The 23,402-nt window shown below is 35.5% G+C and overlaps 1 protein-coding gene across 3 annotated transcripts; it reads left to right on the top strand.

Moving 5' to 3' along the window:
• Positions 1-19,294, top strand: LOC121380628. 3 transcript variants are annotated; one of them, XM_041509537.1, is made up of 5 exons: positions 1-532; positions 13,790-14,102; positions 15,440-15,544; positions 16,384-16,553; positions 17,775-19,294. In XM_041509537.1, the coding sequence occupies exons 1-4, from the start codon at positions 466-468 to the stop codon at positions 16,547-16,549; spliced, it is 651 nt and encodes a 216-aa protein (XP_041365471.1). In that variant the 5' UTR covers positions 1-465; the 3' UTR covers positions 16,550-16,553; positions 17,775-19,294. The 3 variants fall into 3 exon arrangements, with proteins under 3 accessions (XP_041365471.1, XP_041365486.1, XP_041365476.1); XM_041509552.1 differs by lacking the exon at positions 1-532 and adding an exon at positions 9,252-9,463; XM_041509542.1 differs by lacking the exon at positions 1-532 and adding an exon at positions 12,148-12,501.
• The last annotated feature ends 4,108 nt before the right edge of the window (positions 19,295-23,402 follow it).

The raw sequence follows: 23,402 nt of genomic DNA, 5'->3' as shown, positions 1-23,402 counted from the left end.
CTCATTAATGGAATTTATTTCCGTAATCTGAACCTGGGGGATTCGGAGGCATTTTCAGGAGTGCACGCAATCGCGATCGCTCGCTAGACTGTTTTTTCTTTTCACCTAATGTTATTTTAATGTGATATGATAAAAGACGAATGTACCAGTCAAACTGACTGCGAGCGCTTGGCATTCTGAACACGGTTTTACTGTCAATATTTCGCGAGGTTAATTTTATTTGTTGCTCTTTTTTTTTCTTCACTTTTTTTCTTTTGTCTCCCTTTTTTTCTTGCTTTTTTTAACAACCACTTACAGAGACATTACAATGGCTTGTAATTGGACGTGTACTGCAATTATGATTCAGTAAGTCACGGTGATGTATTTCGCCGGCTTCTTTACGGCGAAGTCTTCTCTCGTGAGGTGACATTTCATCTTAATCTCGGATGATATATAGATCGAGAATCATTCGCACGTTCCCGGCAAATGGAAATCTGTTACAAGGGCCATCTATCGCAAAACCAGTGTAGTGTCATGGCGCCCACTACTTATAGTAAGTGATTATTTCCTTTTTAAAAAAATAATGAGTTTGTATAATTCTAAAACAATACAGATTGTATTTATGTATTTTAATGTACGCTTGTGTAGAATTGCCAATAACCAAAACAAAACACGAAGAGCTAGTAAAGGTATTAGTATTTAACCCCAAGTCATACTGTTGAATTTATTAAGAATATAATATTTCAAACAGCAATTATCAGGATTTTTTTTCTGCTTTTGCTTGTCAGATTATTATTGTGGACACCTCAGCACATTTTAAACTACTGTTGTATGAAAGTGTCTAACATGAGAGAGAGAGAGAGAGAGAGAGAGAGAGAGAGAGAGAGAGAGAGAGAGAGAGAGAGAGAGAGAGAGAGACTCGTAGAGTGGTCGCCCCATTTCTCCCCCAATGTGAGTTCCCCAATATAAAATCCTGGCTACGCTAATATATGAGGGAGAAACACATACACAGAGAGAGAGAGAGAGAGAGAGAGAGAGAGAGAGAGAGAGAGAGAGAGAGAGAGAGAGAGAGAGAGAGAGAGAGAGAGAGAGAGAGAGAGAGAGACATAGGGGTAACCCGCTGCTGTTGTTCTATTTATGGAAAAGTACATATGAATTATTACCTCTAGCATACACAGCAATTTTCACAAGCACTTCTCATAAATAGGACAGTGCGAACCTACTGATGGTGATCAAAACTGAAACTATTGCACTTCAGTCGAGCACTTTATCACTGAGCTAAATCCTTCTCCTTTAGAGAAGAAACCCAGATATATTGTGTATACATTTACTCACAGCATTTACAGGACAGCACCTACCACGGCCTTTAAAATACCAATCGCGGAGTTCAGGTTGGCGAAGAAAATATCCATTGAGAGGGATCGAGCCTAAAGTCCATTGTATGTCTAACAAACCACCAAGTTTCAACTTTCATGTACGCAAGACAAGGCACGTGTATTTTAATTAAAGCGACAGACCCTAGTTTTTAAACACTATAGAATATGTTTCACTGTTCGAGCTGTTTTTCATAATTGAAATCAGATATTACACGTACTTAGATTGTATTGTTTACTTTATCCATTTCCGAACACCCGAGATGTGTCCGGTTTTCTTAGTTTGTTTGCTACCATGAACTGTATTTTTCATATTTTTATAACTGCACGTACTTTTGAGAAGTAATGGTTATGGATACGAGTTTTAGTCTATTTCGAACAGCATTTCACCGTTTGAACGTCACAGACTCTTTTTTCACTCTCTTGTAACTTTATCCACATGTGTTACAGGTTTGTAGATTAAAGAAACTTAGTGTCCATTTTCAAGGGGTGAAACTAGGGTCAGCGAATGAATGAATGAATGAATGAATGAATGAATTAATTAATTAATTAATTAATTAATTAATTAATTAATGTTTATCGACACCCCAGCACGAAACATAAATCAGCTATTGGGTGTCAAAGTAAGTTAAATGCAAAACTGAAGTGTGCGATTTGAAACTATCATATATGTTTTTGTTTTCGGTTGGAGTTTCTTTTAGGTCCAAAACTTTCTTCTTTTTTAAGTTTCAGTATATGTTTGCAATTTTTGCTCTTCAGTATATTCAAATGTATGAAAAGTGTGTATTTTATTTATATTCTTCTTGTTTTTTTTAGTTTTTGTCACTTCTGTTCTTGTGTTGCGTTTGTAGCCTGTTTGGGAGCATGACTTACGGCATAGCCCTGCTATAATAACTTACCGTCAACTGTCAACTCAGTTTAAAATGTATTTATGTGGAATTTGAGTGCATGGTAGTGTTTGGACCGAATATTTCAAAATTCGCTCGCTAATTTGCTATTCGAAATATTAGAATAGTATTTTCAAGTATTCGAATATCTGGGGGGAATGGAGTTTCAGGTTGTATGGGGAAACCTACACTAAATAAGATAGATATTGTGGTTCCTTTGAATTCTAAGATCAAGTTCAAGTTATTACTAAATCACTGTCCACCATAATCCTGTACATATCCTGTATATATTTATTATTTTGTCGTACATTGTATTATGCTGATAAGTTGTAAAAACTAAAAGCAATAAAGAACTTGAACTTGGTATACACTAATCAATATATCGATTTCAAATCCTATAAACAAGAATTAAAACAAAAACTTCGTGATCAATTCACACAACATTATTTTTTTTTTCGGATATTACAAACTCTTTTAGGGGTCAATTTTATACATTTACAATATCTCTTTCTCTCTCTCTCCCCCTCTCTCCCCCTCTCCCCCCCCCCCTCCTCTCTCTCCTCTCTCTCTCTCTCTCTCTCTCTCTCTCTCTCTCTCTCTCTCTCTCAAAACGAAATTTATCTTTAAAACGGGTAGAATGAATAACATTCTTCCAAAAAGCATGCTATATAAACTTTATTCAATTGTAAAAGTCAAAATATTATTATTATTTTAAAAATGAAACATACCGTTATGCACCGTTATTGAAAAACCTTTCTTTATTTATTTAAACAATATATATCTACTCTTGTGAATTTGTGAAATGATGTTTCTCTTCCACACTTATTAGCTATTTTGATTATGTACCCGGTATTATTTGGTAACTAAATATATTCTATATCATTTAAAGCTGAGCACTGTAAGAATACTACATTTCCTGGGGAAAAACCCCCTAAACAAAACAAACTAAAAAAACACCAAACAAACAAAAACAAATACAAAACAAACCCCAAACAAACAAACAAGCAAAAAAATTAAAATTAAAAAAAAAAAAAAAAAAAAAAAAAATCCCGTGAACTGATTTGGTGAGGGTTTTATGAGTTCTCGCGTCATATTTGTTTTCGATCATACTATTTTAGTGTTTGTCATAATTTGATATTGATAATTCAGTAATACCAGACGATAAGTCATAAAATATAGCTGGATTATAGCTACCAGTCACATTGTAAAAAAAAAATCTCTTTGTTCGCGGGGTGGAGGTGAGGGTACTAAAAGTTCATTAAACAATTCTAGGGGAAATGATTAAATTTGGAGTATATTTGGGAAAATTATTCAATTTAGTGTATTTTCTGGGAATTTTTTTAAATTCAGAGTATATTCGGGCAAATGATTAAATATAGAGTATATTATTCTGGGAGAATTATTAAATTTAGAGTATATTCTGGAAAATTATTAAATTTAATAATTTTCTCAGTCTGCTCTAAATTTAGAGTAGACTGAGAATTTTTTTTAAATTTAGAGTAGACTGAGAAAATTATTAAATTTAGAGTAGACTCTGAGAAAAATATTAAATTTAGAGTATATTCTCGGTTCATTTGACAATGTGATTAATTTTTTAGTTCATCCAATAAGAGAGAGTGAACTCAAACTTCTTGGTATTATCAGTTAGGTAGGACAGCTATGTCACCAATCAATTTTCATTGATATCATAGTTTATTGCATATATAACAAACGAATTGGGTACATATAAGTTTGCCAACTAACTAGGTCCTCTCCTAAAACACTATTTGTATTAGACTGGAGTACAACTCGCCAGGCGCTCTCCTAAACCACTAACTATCTATATTAGACTGGAGTTCAACACGACAGGCGCTCTCCTAAACTACTAACTATCTATGTTAGACTGGTGTTCAACTCGAGAGCCCATGCGTTACGTCGGGAGAGTTTACTACGTGCAAACACATACATTAACTCATCGGGTCGTAATTCACGCCTTTGTACCCTTCCTAGGTGTGAGGTAACCTTTGTTTTGATCAAAACTAGTTAGCGCTGTTTTAAAGGGACTGTCCCGAGTCTGCTGCCATCGTAAGGTCTTTACGACTAACAGATCTTTCCTGATGACCAAATTCACATATTAAAGATACTTTCCTGTTTATTAGAATGTCAGTATAGGAACAAACAAGGTGTTTGTTATCATCCTAACGTTTGTTATACCTAGCTCAAATCTGATTTTACTTTCCAATAGTTTCGTACGTGCAATATATATATATATATATATATATATATATATATATATATATATATATTACGAAGTAAACTGAACAATGAAGAAAGGAAGGAAATGTTTTATTTAACGACGCACTCAACACATTTTATTTACGGTTATATGGCGTCAGACATATGGTTAAGGACCACACAGATATTGAGAGAGGAAACTCGCTGTCGCCACTTCATGGGCTACTCTTTTCGATTAGCAGCAATGGATCCTTTATATGCACCATCTCATAGACAGCACAGCATATACCACGGTCTTTGTGGTGGAGCACTGGCTGGAACGAGAAATAGCGCAATGGGCCCACCGACGGGAATCGATCCTAGACCGACCACACATCAAGCCAGCGCTTTACTACTTTTCGATTAACAGCAAGGGATCTTTTATATGCACCATCCCACAGACAGGATAGTACATACTACGGCCTTTGTTACACCAGTTGTGGAGCACTGGCTGGGACGAGAAATAGCCAGATGGGTCCGCCGACGGTGAACAATGACTGCTACAAACACTAGCACACGATCGGAAACACACTGGATATACAGACACTGGTATTATAAACAAGAACATTTATTTAATGTGTGATTTTAGTCATAAAAAAAACTCTGTTAAAGGGCCATATCCTAGTTTTTAAACATTAAGGCATATTTTTTATTATTACAGCCGCATTTGATAACCGAAATCATACTTTACTTAATTTTAATTGTTTATATTATTCATTTTCGTACATTCGAAGTGTTTTTGGTCATCCTGGTGTTCTTAATATCACAAAGTGCATTTCTCATATTTTTAAAAACGCACGTGCGTCTGAGAAATAACAGTTATGGAATCGAGTTTTGGTCTATTTTTAGAGGGTATTTCACCATTTCAAAGTCACAGACTCATGTTTCACTCAACTGTAACTTTATCCAAATGAGTTACAGGTTTATAGACTAACTAAACTTAGTGTTAATTTTCACGGGTTGAAACTAGGGTATGTCCCTTTAAACGAAAATTTCTTATACAATGGCTGCAAACGCCGGGAACTTCTTTTAAAAGTGCAATTTGAAAGTTGCAAAATTGTGGATTCACGCTACAATTATTGATGAGCTTTTGCTTTGAAATGTAAGCATTACACCTTCATCTATACACCCACAAAACGTACAACTAAATAATTTAATTTAATAGTAGATATTTAATCTTCAGTGGACAACTGACAGAACTTGCCGCGTTCAGTTGAAGCAAACACTTCGTAACGTTATGTCAAATTATCTGTATTTGTATAACAAATCTATCTAAATGAGAAATTTTCAAAATTGGTTGACATTCAAAATTCTGAATTTTCTATACCCAGGTCGACCACTCTGTGTGTGTGTGTGTGTGTGTGTGTGTGTGTGTGTGTAAGAGAGAGAGAGAGAGAGAGAGAGAGAGAGAGAGAGAGAGAGAGAGAGAGAGAGAGAGAGAGAGAGAGAGAGAGAGAGAGGGGAGGGAGGGAGAGAGTTGGTGTGCATTTGAATTATATATACATGTATGTAGTTTTAAAATTTTAAATGCATACCAACTGTCATTTTTTACATATAACCATCAAACTGTATAGATTAAATTTCATTTATAATACAAGGGTGGAGATAAAATGCGGAACAGCAAAGGTATGTAGTTTCACCTGCATTGTTAATAGTAATCGTTAATGAAGTACACAGAGGCTAAAGCCAGAACAATGGCTCTACCATTGCTGTTCCATTAATTGCATTCAGTCCTGCATCAATATAGGAGATTTAATCTATACAATTTTATGGCAATTTGTTAAGAAACTTTTTTATTTACTCTGAGGTTGTTTCGTTTTTGTTTTTTGTTGTTTGTTTGTTTTGGTTTTGTTGGTTTTTTAGGGGTTTTTGTTTTATTTTTGTGGGGCTATTTTGTGTTTGTTTATTGGTCATTGTTTTTTCTTCAAATGTTATGTGAGTTGATATGGATTTAAAACTTAATACTTGTATATGCAGACACTGACATTATAGACAAGAAAGTTATGAATTTGTTATGTAATTTTGCAATCGCAGCAAACTGTTGTTTCATGTGTCCATACGAGTGCCTTACCTGTGAAGTACCTGTCATATTTTAATGCGTTTACTGTCACATATAAGCAACATTTGTTAAGTGGAATATATACTGAAGAACAAAAGAAACGCGAATACTAATTTAGTTTTCTTTAATTTATTTAAATGATTCATTTTGAATCCTATTAGTTTTTGTGTCTATAGAGAATAATGCATGAGTGGCCGTTAGATACAATTTATCTTACAACGAGTTGTTTTAAAATGTATCTAACGAGCGAAAGCGAGTTGGATACGTTTTTGAAGAACGAATTGTAAGATAAATGGTATCGAACGGACATGAATGCATTATTCCATTTCTTACATATCCTCAAAAATCTGGTTTTAAGCAAATTTTAACATCTTTTTCGACTAAACGTTATTTGCAGCCCTTTCGTTTGTAGCTAATTTACTAGTCACAGACAAGTGATTGGCAGGTTAACTATACGTCACTATACGCAGTTTAATAACTCAAAACTATAAAGATGACGGAATTAAAATGATAAACGTAACTAATTACATTATAGCACTTAAAAATGCATGGATTCGACGAATGATTATTAATAACCCAAAGTGAACTAATCTCTTTAAATCTATTACAGGTATATCTATACTCGATTTAATTATACATGGCGACTATATATAATATACAGGAATGGGACACATTTTATACTCTCCCTTTCCATAGCGTGAAAGATACATCCTTAGCATGGTTTCAATATAGAATTCTGCACAGAATCCTGGCGACTAACAAATTCTTACATATGATTCATTATATTGATTCTAATGCTTGTAGCTTTTGTATAAATTATCCAGAAACACTAATACATTTATTTTTTAAGTGTGACAAAGTTCATAATGTATGGAAAGAAGTAAAATCATGGATTTCATGTAAAACAGGAAACGAAATCAATATCGTCATATTTGGTATAACTAATAACAAAAACATTAGCTTCATAAATTGGTTAACTATAAATATGAAGTATTATATCTACAGTATGAAAATACAGAAAAAATATTTAAATATAAATAGCGTTAAAAATATGTTAAAAACTAAATTTGATATCGAAAAAATATATTCTTTTTAAAAATTGTAGCTATGAAAGCAAACCTTAATTGTTTTTCATAATACTGCCTTCTTTCAATGTTTTTTCTTCTCTTCCATACACAACATGTTTCTTACCCTTCCATGCACTCGTTTTTCCTTTCCATCTTCTTTTACTATTCTGTTTTGATTTTAAGATAAACTACATCTTATACATTATCTCTATACATGTGAAATAATAATACAGTAGTAGTAATGGTAATGGTAATGACGGTAGTGGTGATGATAATAATAATAATGATACATGTACTATTTTCTATTGCAATTTATCCTTTAAATTAATTTAATTTTCCTTTCCTTCAATCTTTCATTCTTCTTTCTTTCTCTCCTTCCTTCTGTTTATTTCTATTATTTCTAGCTTCTTTGTTAACCCCATAAAACTATAAACTATGTTTTACATGTATCTATGTCCATTATTAGTGTTTGATTAATGTGCTATATATATATATATATATATATATATATATATATATATATATATATATATATATATATATATATATATATATATATATGTATGTGTGTGTGTGTGTGTGTGTGTGTGTGTGTGTGTGTACAATGTTTAACATATTATATGATTGTAAAGTAGCGATACCAGGGTCCCAACCCTGGCATTACTATATTTGTTTTCTGGGGTCAATAAACTTTATTAAAAAAAACAAAAACAAAACTATACGTCACAGTGTAGTCAATTTCGATCGTGCTGTGTTTGCATTGGATGGTATGGCATTGATGACCTAGATATCACCTAGGAGCAAGTCGGATGTATTGAAATTGTTAATACACGTACGTGTGTAAACAACCCATGTGTTATCACCAACAGATGGGTGAGAAATTAAAACAACAATGGCAGTCTGTTTATCGAATTAATTTTCTCATTTCAGTTACATCCCTTGTCAAATATTAAAGTCTAATTATTGAGGTCAATGTTGCATCGTCATCTTTTAGTTTGATTATTACCACTGCATCAGATTGTATTTGAAGGTAAAATGTAATTTAACCGTGTGTACGAGTGCAATGACGGTAAAATATGTATAATTAATTGTCTACGAAGCTACAAAATGATGACACAATGACATATTGTTGACTTTAGCTTTGATTCATGTTTTGTTTTATTTGTTGTGTAATTGGACGATACCTTTGTCAGTATTAATAAATAATTTTTAATTTAACTGTCATTAAATAAAATATAATTTTAATTGAAATTCCCTTTTAAAAGGCCATGGTTGTGCACGAATTCCACACGTTCTACCGAAACACTGCATCATATCATGGCATCACGTGTTTTATCACATAACCGATTTCTTATTATAACATGTCTATACAATATACAAGTAGTAATCTGTAGGTCATTAAAACGTCATTTCCAGAATCACCTGGCTATTTCAAACTAAACCCGCTGTAAAAGGAACGCAGGTCCGTAGGAACAGTAGTCCTATCGGACCTCCATAGCTTAGGAACCATAGTCCTACCCGGACTTTCATTCCTGGTTTATTTTTAAGTTGTTTTTATCGTAGGATTTGTATTCCTACCGGACTTAAATTCCTTCTACAGCAGTGACAGAAATATTAGTCCGGCAAATGAGATGCCCATTTATTATACTCTGCAATTTGCACGAGCTGCCAGAAAGACACAAGGAAAAAAGTGATGTTTCGTCAGCCTTCTCTCGTAGTGTGATGGATAAGTGTACGAGTGTCGTAAGATTATTGTGGGTTCAAATCTCCATCTGAAAATATACTTTTAAGTTTGAGTATCAACTTAATTATTTTGTTTACGTCAAAGACTTGTGGATCAAACACGTGAGTGAATTTTTGTAATCGTCTTACATTTTTGTTAGCATATTAAAGTAGGACGAATATCTTCTTTTTTCAAAAGTATATAATACAGATATAAAGTAGGCTATATGTTCATGTGTTAAACACGAAGAAATATAACACACACCCCACCCCCCACCCCCACACACACACACACCCACACACTCAATATGTAGCCCAAAATTGTTTTAAAAATATATATATGAAAACTGGTAACTCAAAACAAACTTAACATTTGGTGAACAACAAAAGACAATTTCTATATACACCAACATAATTTTTAATAATATGTTTTGTAAGTTTATATTTTGACGGTAAGTCACAATCTGATTAATTGTGATTTTCTTAATCTTTGTCCGATCGGACTTCCATTCCTCGGAATCCTAGTCTGTGGGACCTGTTTCCCCAGGAATTTAAGTCTGTGGGACGTGCATTCCAAGGAATGCAAGTTTGTGGGACTTTTATTCCTGGTACTCCTAGTCCACAGGACTTTCAATCCTAGTATTCCTAGTCCTCTGGAATTTATTTCCGATAGTTTGCTTATTACATATATATGATTCCTGAAAATCCCTGAAATAAAAGTTTAAAAACTGTACTTAGTTCTAGTAGTTAGTACTTATAACTAGTACTATAATGACCAGTTATTACAATATAAAATAACAGGAATAATAAGCATGAAAATTTGACTTTTATTGATGAACAATTAAAAATAGCATCAAAACACTTGAGTTGGGGAAAGGGTCTCTGTATTATTATACCTAGCCGTTAGGAACACCATAAGCGTTCGAGACTTGGTGGAGGTGGGAGTCGGGGGGGGGGGGGGGGGGGGGGGGGGGGGTCACTCCCCCAGTGGGGGGCAATGGACACGTTCGGGCAAAACGAGCTGGCCTAAAATCTTCACCATGCATTTCCATAATTATACTCACAATATTAGTTGTAATACATGTAAAAATGCAGACTGGTTTGTTTGGAATCCTATTTAGCGTCTTGGTAGTAATGCGAATATAAATATACGTTGTGTTCCACATTCGAACATTTTCGTTTCATTCGGGCAATAAAAATCAGCATGCCTCCCCCACCCCTTCTTCCAAAAAGGGAGCCTGAATGCCTATTGCGACCAAAACTGTCAGGTGTAAAAGTGTCATGAGTAGTTAGTCTGTTTAAAAGGATCTTTGTAAATTGTGTGTGCATATTATTGACAGTATGATAATTGTTCAGGGGTTACTGTTTTGTTTTAGTCGGTGTAGTAGCCCATTGAGCTGCTAAAAGCCACTCTTAGTCATTGATATTTTTATTAATTGATAAACATTAATGAAAACCATTTAACATATTTTTTATCGATGGTATGGTTTGTTGGGACTAAGATATCATAGAGGCTAGAGTCTGATATGTCATATGTTAGAGCAAATTAATTTTTGAAAATGAGCAAAATTGACAAAGCAGGCACATGTTCACTAAGCTATGCAGGGGAGAGGTCAAGAAATTTGCTTTGAAGAGGGGTGTTTAGAACACGCCACCCCATCCCACACCCTATGTACACGCGCCTGCAACATTATTGACAAAAAGGCACAAACTTAAAATTATATAATAACAAGACAATGTATATAACGCAAATATCACATTTTTATAGTTAAATTATTATTATTATTATTATTATTATTATTATTATTATTATTATTGTTGTTGTTATCAAATACCAATATATAATGTCTAACAGATAATTGTGTTGGTATATCATATGGGCAAGTTATACTTATTTGTGAGTACTAATATGCTTCGAATTATGGAAAATGTTTTTGAGTTACTTTTAAATGTTTAAACATTTATTAGTTGGAACAATACGCAATAAATAAAAACCTTGGTTCTGCTCGTGTAATAATGTCAACAAAATGTCTACAAACTCTTGCAAATGATATAAATGGAAAATATTGGAATAAATAGAAAATATTTAAATAAAGAGAGGCGCTAGTATCCTAAGCTAATTAAATAAACCAAAAAGGAAACTGTTTTTCGTTTTGTTTACATTTATAATTTAATTTTTATGTGTACGACCGGACTTAAATTTTGATTGTCCAGGAATGCAAGTCCGGCCGGACTTGATATCCTGGCAGTCAGACCAGTATTCCTAAGAAACGTAAGTCCTAGGACTTGCATTCCTAGGTATATTAGACCTAGGACCTGCATTCCTAGGAGATTACGTCCAGGCAGACGACTGTTCCTACGGACTTGCATTCCGTTTACACCGGCAAACCAGCTGAAATCATACTACCGTCGCCTGCCTCACAACACGAATTGAACGTTTATATTTTAATAGTTACTTACAATACAGACATTATATTTTTTCGACTACGATTTTCACGTCAACGATTGATGTGTGAAAACCATATATTCACGAATTGCGAAGCGTGTCTTGTGTTGTTCAGCATATAATATATACCACGCCTTTTGGGCTCAGTGACCTGTTTTGGCGAACACAGCGGGATGACGTGTTAATCATAATAAATTATGTAAATGAAGTTTTATGATAAATGGCGTTTTCATCAAACTGACTACGGTTTACGCCACGGAATTTCCGGAAAATGTTCATATGCTTATATTGCATGTTTTATTTTTTTTATTTTTTTTGTTCAACTAATCTGTTTCTCTGGAGTGTGCAAATACATCATGAACTATTTATTTGATAATTACTTTGGAATAATAACGTTGAAAGCCGACGTAGGGACGGACACAAGGATGTGAGAAAGGGTGGGGTGCGAAATGTCTACTTCGCTAACGTCATTTACTATTAAATGACTTTGTGTTTTTGCCCCATAAATCAAAAGGTGTACACAGTGTTTGTCAAAAGGGCTTTCACTTCTGTTGATTTGTGCTTTGCATTCAACAAATAGATGTACTGTATTACATTTTAATGTTTCAAACGTTTATTCTGGTTACTTGCGGTGAATGACCTGGGTTTTTCAAGTATATTGTCTGTGTATACAACATGTGTCTGTCAATGAGTCGTGCAATGAATGCATGTTCATGTATGTATAATTGTATATGTGTGTATATATATACATACATCCAAACATATGTCTCTAAATAAAATAATGGGCGAAAGGCCTATTATATTCTCTTTATTTTTAGAGACAATTGGATGTTTGTTTTATTATTATTATTATTATTATTATTATTATTATATTATATTACTGTAAATCATAAACTATTAACGATCTTAACATTTAGCGAAATCGAAATTAGCGACATAAAACCTTAGCGAGTAGGCAATATCAGAAACTTAAAAAATAGACTAAGCTTAAGTTGTTGGGCGAGTTGAAATAATGTTTTTGCCCAATTGTGACGTTATGTAGCTTAAGAAAAACTTAAATTTGATAGAAAACTGCAATAATGTGCATGCTAACTAACTATTGTTGTTTACTATCCTTTTTGGTTCAATCAATAATATGTAACCATTGTTGTGTGTTCAGTTAAAGGAACAGACCCTAGTTTTTAAACAGTATAGCATATTTTTCACTATTAGAGCCGTTTATGATCACTGTAATCAAACATTACTTATATTTTATTGTTTAGATTATCTATTTCTGTAGAACCGAAGTGTTTCTGGTCATCCTGTTCATTCTAATATCACAAAATGCTTTTCCCCCTTATTTTTTAAAAACGCACGTGCGTCTGAGAAGTAGCGGTTATTGATTCGACTTTTACGTCACCGGTTCTTGTTTCACTCTGTTGTATCTTTATCCAAGTGTGTTACAGGTTTGTAGATTAACTAACCTAAGTGTCCATTTTTACGAGTTGAAACTAAGGTCTGCGCTTTTAATAGCCGACAAAACAATCACACAAACGTTTTTTGAAGCCGTCCGTTTTATGTCTCTTTAAATTTAGCGTCATGAAATAGTAGCGTCTTGTATGATGTCGCTAAATTCGCAAAAAATTGTATGCTCGCTAATATTTCCTGATTCATTACATTTCAACTTATTTTCGTACTTATATCCAATTAAGGTTCAAGCACGCTGTCCTTGGCACACACCTACAGCTATCTGGGCTGTCTGTTCAGGACAGCGGGTTAGTGGTTAGTTATTAGTGGTTAGTGAAAGAGAAGTCGGTGTAGTGGTCATACACCTACCCATCGAGTACTTAAAACTCACTCTGGATGGGAGGCGGTACCGGACTGCGAACCCTGTACTTACCAGCCGTCGTAAAGTCCGATGGTTTAACCACGACATCACTGAGGCCGTTACTTCCTGATTTACAGTATATGAAATATATGCATTGAAATACATGTATATACCATATTATGTGCACGTTTTGTAGTCGTTGCCATCACCAGCCTGTTGCTACAACTACAGTCTGTGGTGGTGGACTCAAATCACTACATGTGGTGGACGTGCACGGCGGAATGCCACCGGTGTGTACGACGCACGACGCCCATGGAGCGGTGGATCTCCGACTACTACTCGGGCCTGTTCAGTCCGAAGCCGCCCGTTTCCTTTTACGATTCCAACGGAAAGCCCGAAGTCAACTCGGGAGCCAATCCAAGTTATCCGGACAGTTCCGATTCAGAGAGTGGAAACCCAAGTAACAATAGTCATAACCCCGGGAATCATAACTACGGATGCTGTGAAACGTACGTATAGCATGGGCATGTATGGGACTAAATGACTTACTAGAGTAAATAAGAACAACAAAACCGTATTTCATTATCAAATCGTATCTCTGCATCAGGCAGAGTCGAACGGAAGTTAAACAAAGTCGTGATTGCATCCTTGATCCACTATCAGGTGCTCGTTCTTAGGAGGACTGCCACTCCCTTAGGAGATCTGTAACATGAGGTTTCATCCCTCTTGCACCGCCTGTAGGAGGACTGCCATTTCCAAGAGTAGCTTAGAAAACCCAAACTTGCACAGGATAGAGATCAATGGAATATATACAGTTGTGATGGCATGCATTCACGAATCACTGTAAACACAGTGATGGTATCATATTTTTGTAAAAGGTGAGCATATCCTGCCCCATCATTATGTGTTAAAGGGACATTCCTGAGTTTGCTGCAATTTTTAAGATGTTATCAACTAACAGATTTTTTAACGAATGTAATTACATATCAAATATTTTTTTTTGCTTAAAATATTAGTGGCTGTATATTTAACCTGTTTCTGATCGTTTTAATATTTGTACTAAGTTAAATTTCATTTTATTTTGTAAAATATCTCTTTTTCGTACGTATGAAATTATTTGAAGACAAAATCTAGTTTGGGCTTCATACAAATATTAAGACGACCAGCCACTGATATTCTAAACAAAAAAAAAAATATATTTAATATGTAAGTTTAATCATAGAAATATTTTATTAGTCGGAAACATCTTACAATGCAGCAAAGTCAGGAATGTTCCTTTAAACCCCTATTGACGGTTCAACGACTATGCAGCGCATCAGACACAAATTGATAACTAGTAGTATTTGGGTAATTTTGATAGATGTTAGTAAATGTTAGTAAACTCCCTTCATACATATATTTTATTGTGATTGAACAATTTATTTGTGATAAATGTTGTTACTCCTACTCTCTGAAGAACGAAATTTATATCACAAATAAATTCATGTTAAATGGCAATAAAAGTAATATGTATGAAGTGAATCAACGCAAATAGATTTACTAATATATAATAAATTTATCTATATATAAAATGTAACTATATATACCAGTCGGTGTTAATTGTCTGCAAGATGCATGGCTCATATTTGGTTTGACACAAAGTAAACCGAACTATGCATTTGATGTTAAAATTTTGTTTTGAGCTTTGCTTTAAAATCTGACGCGAATCAGTTTGAACGTGAAACTATTTATCACATGATTAAAGGTTAAACTGTATAACATGTATTATTTTGAACTATTACTCTGGTTACGGTTTATCTAACTGTTCGTTTTAGCGTTAACATAAATGTGTTGGTATTTTGAATAGAGAATATGGCCACTGGGCGCCCAACAGAACGAATTACAACTCCAAACGATACACCGTTGTACACCTCAGGCACATGTATCAGTTTGTCCCAGTCGGTAGATGCAAGTAAGTATTCATTATAATCATTTATTCCATCAAATTAAGCTCTCTCTCTCTCTCTCTCTCTCTCTCTCTCTCTCTCTCTCTCTCTCTCTCTCTCTCTCTCTCTCTCTCTCTCTCTCTGTGTGTGTGTCTCTATCTCTCTCTGTCGCTCTGTCTCTCTCTCTCTGTCTGTCTGTCTGTCTCTCTCTCTCTCTCTGTCTCTCTCTCTCTTTCTCTCTCTCTGTGTCTCTCTCTATTTCTCTCTATCTCTCTCTGTCTGTCTGTCTGTATGTCTCTCTCTCTCTCTCTCTCTCTCTCTCTCTCTCTCTCTCTCTCTCTCGCTCTGTATGTGTCTCTCTCTATCTCTCTCTGTCTGTCTGTCTGTCTGTCTGTCTCTCTCTCTCTCTCTCTCTCTCTCTCTCTCTCTCTCTCTCTCTCTCTCTGTCTGTCTCTCTCTCTCTCTCTCTCTCTCTCTCTCTCTCTCTCTCTCTCTCTCTCTCTCTGTGTCTCTCTCTATTTCTCTCTATCTCTCTCTGTCTGTCTGTCTGTATGTCTCTCTCTCTCTCTCTCTCTCTCTCTCTCTCTCTCTCTCTCTCTCTCTCTCTCTCTCTCTCTGTCTCTGTCTCTCTCTCCTCTCTCTCTGTCTGTCTCTCTCTGTCTCTCTCTCTCTCTCTCTCTCTCTCTCTCTCTCTCTCTCTCTCTCTCTCTCTGTCTCTGTCTGTCTCTCTCTCTCTCTCTCTCTCTCTCTCTCTCTCTCTCTCTCTCTCTCTCTCTCTCTCTCTCTCTCTCTCTCTCTGTCTTATTAAAGAACCATTTCATTCTGCACACTACTACTAATATCTCTGTGTAACTTAATGTTGCAGGAAACTCACAACTTGCCTACAGGGTCAGTGTGTTCAGATACTTCGAGCCCACTGGGTGCTGGTGTATGATGACAAGAAGAACTCGCTGGGCCCGCCCGTTACGTTTGTGCCAATCAAAATCCCGTCTCATTGCGAGTGTCTTAACATCGGCAGAGCCAGGCCATGACACTGTGAGTACCAAGTAGAGATCTAGGAATATGCTAAACAATTTACAACATGGATACACTTCAAAACATGAAGTTCTCTTTTTTATATTCATTATCCACAACATTCAACAATACTTAATTGCCCTGAAAACGCGTCTCTGTTTATACTTTTTTTTCTTCTTTTTTTTTTGGGGGGGGGGGGGGTAGGAACCTGCACCCAAACCTCCTACAGATTTCGCTCGACTCAATTGTTTTAGACAAATTCAAATTTCCTTTTTTCAGAATTTTGTGACCTGCCTCTGACTAAAAAGACTAAAAAAAAGTATATGTCAAAATCTCCTTTAAACTGTGTGTGGCGCAAGGGTGGAGAGTGGCTAAAATAAACTAAAATAAAAAGCATTAGTTAGGATAAGAGAATCTTCAGTGAGTGTGGTGTGAATAAATATTGACCACGTGCTTGTTACATATGAAAATGAGACACGCGTCAAAACATTAGAAGTTACAATCATCAAACATAGATTATTATGAATACATGTATTAACAAATAAGAGAAGTCATTTGCTATTGACGGGAATACATCTTCCATTAAGCACAGTAAATAAAAGAACACGTACGGTCAGTTAGATGCTCTTTACATTGTAAATTGTGTTAAATAAAAGTGATATTTTACGAAATGCCTACCTGTTATAAATTGTGTGCAAACGCAGCTGTTTTCAGATATAAATGTACGTGTACGAGTCGGGGGGAGGGGGGGGGGGGGGTCGTTCGGTGTCAACTGCCCCCTAGTGCTTGATAAAATCCTCAACTCTGACAAAAACGATAAAAATATTCAGGCAAAATGAGCTGGCCTAAATTCTTTTCACCATATACTTTCATCATTCTACACGTAATATTAGTTTGGCAGTAATGCTACTACGAATAAATATTAATAAATATTGTTATCCAGATTTGGGTATTTTTGTTCAATTCGGACAAAAATCAGTATGCTCTCCCCTCCCCCAATAAAATTGGGAGCCCGTATGCCTATACTTTCAAGCGACAGGTATAAAATATTTCGACAAAAACGCAAATGATGATCAAACGCAAGTGTATACGAAGGCGCATCAAACGCAAAGCCAGAACACACGCGTCGGCCGCATTCTGTGTATTGTATTTAATGATTTTGTTTAAAATTATGTTGGTTTATTTCAGAAAATAATGGTTTAACGTGCTAGTCTGTAATGTCACGTTATTATTTTTTCATAGATTTCCAGACAACTGTCACCATTGTGAAAACACTACCCATGTCAACCGAGTTGCAACCCACTGACATTCCTGTGATAGCTATTTGTGTAGTTATATTTCTCAAATTTAAACTTACTGTCTATGTGAAACGAATGTGTCATGTTCTTACGTTTATCGTTCTTACATTTCTTACATTTATCGAAGACTACGTCGATTATAATGGTGATGGTGATGATGATGATAATAATAATGATGATTATGATGACAATGATATGGTTGGATCTAGAGGATGTCTTAGGTCAGTTGCCCCTCCCCTAAAAACAAAAGAATAAAAAAGTGACTCTTTTTCTTTAAGAGTACTTTTTTATCTGAATGGAGAATGAATGAATGAATGAATGTTTAACGACACCCCAGCAATCTAAGTGAAGATAATTCACGTTCCATTTGGACCCTGAATATTGTTTACTACCCCCCCCCCCCCCACCCCCGCTCCCGCTCCCATGGATGATGTTAATGATTGGGGTGATGATGATATTGATACATGATGATGAATGTAATGGAAGATAATTATGATTGATTCAAGGCTTCAAGTTTTGGATTTGAAACTTGGCTATTCAAGTCAGATAATAATGGGTTAAATGATACGGAAATTTCAATGTTGCCGTATAAGCTAATTGAGGCGGGATTTAGCTCAGTCGTTTGAGCCCTCGTCTGAGGTGCTTACGTCGCAGGATCGAACCATCTCGGTGGATCGATTCAACAGACTGGGTTTGTTCTCGTTTCAACTAGTGCACCACGACTGGTCAAAGGCCGTGGTATGTGCTTTTCTGTCTGGGAAAGAGCATATAAAATACCCCTTGCTGCTAATGGAAAAATGTAGCGGGTTTCCTCCAATGACTACGAGTCAGAATTATCAAATGTTTCACATTCAATAACCGATTATTAATTAATCAATGTGCTCTAGTGGTGTCGTTAAACAAAACAAATTTTCAATAGCAAAAAGTGGGGGTTTTCTTAGTTATTTGTCAATAAACATACCACGGATATCATCATATGTATTTATAACTAAATTAGTTTAATGTGTCCCATTTAAACACGCCATTGCTCTCGGCCACTATCACCCGATGTTGGATTGATTGCACCGTTTCATTTCTATTTAAAGGGACAAACCCTAGTTTATAAACACTAAGGCATATTGTTCACTATTAGAGCCGTTTATGACAACTGAACTCAAGCATTACTTATATTTAAAGGGACAAACCCTAGTTTATAAACACTAAGGCATATTGTTCACTATTAGAGCCGTTTATGACAACTGAACTCAAGCATTACTTATATTTAAAGGGACAAACCCTAGTTTATAAACACTAAGGCATATTGTTCACTATTAGAGCCGTTTATGACAACTGAACTCAAGCATTACTTATATTTATTGTTTAGATTATCCATTTCCGTACAACCGAAGTGCACTTTTTCATATTTTTTAAAAAACGCACGTGCGTCTGAGATGTAATATGTTATGGAGTCGCGTTTAATCTAGTTTTAATGATATTTCAACATCACAGACTCTTACTTCACTCTATTGTATCCAAATTTGTTTCAGGTTTGTAAATTAATCAAATATAGTGTCCATTTTTTCTAGGTTTAAACTAGAATTTAGGTGAAAAATATGCTGTTGTGTTTAAAAACTAGGGTATGTCTCTTTAAAGGTCATATAACCTATTGTACATTGTTATCATTATACATAGAGCTTAATCACATTATTACCATTTAACGTACGATAATCACTTTACTTTTCACATAGGCAATAGGTCAAACCTCCAAAGCTCACGATAAATAATATACTAGTATATATTGGGGCATTACCTTATAAACCAAAACACATTCGTAGAAGTCTTACACGTGTATGCACATTTTCAATAATTAAACAGTTTTCTAAACCTATTTCTCACAATGATAATGTGAAACAATAAAATAGTCTGGTCAAACATTTTGTGATAAACATCAGGGTTACATTTTGGAGATTTGCGTAAAAAACAGTTTTAGCGGCTTATGCTGTAGTGTTTCATGATATAATATACTACAACACTATTAATTGGGGTATTTACTTACCTGATGGAATGGGTAATATGGGTGTTATTGTTATGAACTTTCATACAATATACAAGGTCGTCGTTGTTTGATGTGGTTTTTTGTTTTGCTTTAGGGTTTTGTTTTGTTTTGGGGTTTTTGTTTTGTTTTGGTGGGGGGTTTTGGGGTTGTTTTTCTTGTGTGTTTTTTTTTTTGGGGGGGGGGATTTTGTTTATGGTTGTTTTGATTTTTTAGGGGTTGTAGTTTTTAGGGGTGGGGTTTTTGTTGGGTTTTTTGTTTTTCGTTGTTGTTAGGTTTTGTTTGTTTGGGTTTATTTTTTAGTTTTTTCGGGGGGCGCCGTTTTTGTTTTGTTTTGGTGAGTTTTCTCTTTTTTTCTCTTTTGTTATATTAAATAATCTGTACATATTTTTGAGCATATGTGAATTAAAATTACCTGTGGTGGACACCGACCATTCAGGTGTACAAAAAGTACTGTGATCTTACCTAGAAACAAGAACTGATGTGCTACCACGTTCATGTGTGTGTGACCATATGTATATGTGATGTGTGAATAAAAACATATATATCATTGTATCCCTTAGCTACTTTATTTATTCATGTTGTTATTTTGTCTCGGGGTTTTGGAGGGTAGGTGTTGTTTGAGATATTTATTTTTTGATTGTTTGGGGTTTTTTTTTTTTTTTTCTTCTTGTTTGTTTGTTTATTTGTTTGTCTTAACCTGAACAAAATAATGAAGAGATATACTTCGACCGTTTAAGAATACCTGAGGTGCTTGTGTTGAAGGATCGAACCCCCTCGTTGGACACATTCTCTTATTGTATTGGACATCCCCTCCACACACATAGACACACACACACACACATAGACACACATAGACACACACACACACACACATAGACACACACACACATAGACACACACACACACACATAGACACACACACACACACACACACACACACACACACACACACACACATAGACACACATAGACACACACACACACACACACACACATAGACACACACACACACACACACACACACACACACACATAGACACACACACACACACACACATAGACACACACACACACACACACACACACACACACACACACACACACACACATAGACACACACACACACACACACACAGACACACACACACACACACACATAGACACACACACACACACACACACACACACACACACACACACACACATAGACATACACACACACACATAGACACACACACACACATAGACACACACACACACACACACACACACACACACACACACACACACACACATAGACACACACACACATAGACACACACACACATACACACACACACACACACACACACAGTATACTAAATGCCAGTGTGTGCTGTCTTGTCTGTTGAAAAGTGCATGTAAAAGATCCCTTGCTGATAAAGGAAAAAATGTAGCTTTTCTTGTTCAAGCCATTGCAGCTCGTCTGGTATATCAAAAACTGTGGTATGTGCTATCCGGTCTGCGATGGTGTATATAAAAGATCCCTTGCAGGTTTTCTTTCTAAGATACTATATGTCAAAATTACAAAATGTTTGATATCCAATAGCCAATGATTAATAAATCAATGTGCTCTAGTGGTGTCGTTAAACAAAACAACTTTTTTAACGTGAAAAAAGAAGAAGAGAAGTGCTTAATTGCTGCCCAGACTTAGATTATGGAGAACCATTTAAGACATTATCACTTTCATACCATATAAAAGTAAAACGATAAAGAAAGCTACACATTATTTTCCTTCAACTGGTCGATGGTTAATCAATGTGCTCTAATGGTATCGTTAAACAAAACCTTTTACTCGTTTTAAGCAACCTCACATCATCTTTAAAAGTCTTTTTGCAATGCACTGCGAGACGGCAGAGCTGGGAGAATTTAGTGAATTAGTCTCAAGTTATCCTCCCATACACTTATGTCGTATCGTAACATCTTTTGGAACCGGACTTGTGCAGAGATATGATACTGAATATGCTAATGGCAGATTCGTAATTGTCATTTATTACCCATATGGTTAAAAATATTTTGGTACGTATCAAAGTGATACGTTCCACTAGAACGCAAAGTCACACGATGACGTCATCAATTTTGGCGCACTACAACCTTACAGGAACATCAACCAAACGAGTTGAGGGATATAAATTAAGATCAGTTATGGGTAATAAACAGGATATTAAACTCTCTACCATTTCGTATCATGTTTATGTCCCTCGTGAAATAATTTTCATTGTCACTCGCTAAAGCTTATGAAAACTGAAACGTATTTTACTCGGGACATAAAGAAAGAAAGAAATGTTTTATTTAACGACGCACTCAACACATTTTACTTACGGTTATATGGCGTCAGACATATGGTTAAGGACCACACAGATTTTGAGAGGAAACCCGCTGTCGCCACTACATGGGCTACTCTTTCCGATTAGCAGCAAGGGATCTTTTATTTGCACTTCCCACAGGCAGGATAGCACAAACCATGGCCTTTGTTGAACCAGTTATGGATCACTGGTCGGTGCAAGTGGTTTACACCTACCCATTGAGCCTTGCGGAGCACTCACTCAGGGTTTGGAGTCGGTATCTGGATTAAAAATCCCATGCCTCGACTGGGATTCGAATCCAGTACCTACCAGTCTGTAGACCGATGGCCTACCACGACGCCGGTCGGGACATAAAGATATGAAATGGTAGCGAATTTAATATCCTATGTAAGTATGTTACACAGTAACAGCTTCTATTACACACTTTTAAAAGTAGATTATCACATAGTATCTTGATTTTATCAGAAAAACAAATATAGACATTCTTTTTAGGGTCGAAGTAGATTTAGATTATTTAACCATTCTTGTGGAGTTGCACTTGGTACTGGAATAAAATAAAATATCTCTCTTTTTCAGGTGAAAACTAATGCCAGTAACATTTGAATGTTATTTAATTTAATGGGTCTCGATAGTGTAGTGATTAAGCCATGAACTTACAGATGGTAGGTAATGAGTTCGCATCCCGGTATCGGCTTCCACCCAGAATGAGTTTAACAACTCGGTGAGTAGGTGCAAGACTCTTACACTGTCTTCTCTCTCACAAATCACGAACCACTAACCCACTGTCCTGGACAGACAGCTGAGGTGTGTGTCCAGGACAGCGTGTTTCAATCTTAATTGGATGTAAACACGGAAATAAAAATAAATAAATAAATAAAATACTAGCCATGGTCGTGGCATCATATATTCATAAATATAGAATAATAAACGAGCTTGCCTCTCATACCATTTTTATGAAAATCGTTAACAGTTTTGGTATCTGACGAGCGAGATCGAGTCAGATACTAACACTGTTCACAATTTTCATAAAAATTTATGATAGGCAAGCTAGTTTAGTATTTTATTTATTACTAACCAACTGCAAACAAGCCACAACGCAGAAATAAGCAGATGTCGAACCCTACTACATGTTGTTTTTCTTCAAATTGGGTCAGCAAGTGCTCAACGTCATGCTCACATCACGCCAATATTA

This window comes from Gigantopelta aegis, chromosome 2 (assembly GCF_016097555.1).
Source record: "Gigantopelta aegis isolate Gae_Host chromosome 2, Gae_host_genome, whole genome shotgun sequence".
Taxonomy (NCBI): domain Eukaryota; kingdom Metazoa; phylum Mollusca; class Gastropoda; order Neomphalida; family Peltospiridae; genus Gigantopelta; species Gigantopelta aegis.
This window is presented reverse-complemented; position numbering and strand designations above follow the sequence as displayed.

Excerpts from the sequence above, each read along its gene's own strand:
- LOC121380628 (XM_041509537.1), top strand. The coding sequence starts at position 466 with ATGGAAATCTGTTACAAGGGCCATCTATCGCAAAACCAGTGTAGTGTC. Across the intron at positions 533-13,789 it reads CATGGCGCCCACTACTTATA|TCGTTGCCATCACCAGCCTG; the intron begins GTAAGTGATTAT and ends CACGTTTTGTAG. Across the intron at positions 15,545-16,383 it reads GTCCCAGTCGGTAGATGCAA|GAAACTCACAACTTGCCTAC; the intron begins GTAAGTATTCAT and ends TTAATGTTGCAG.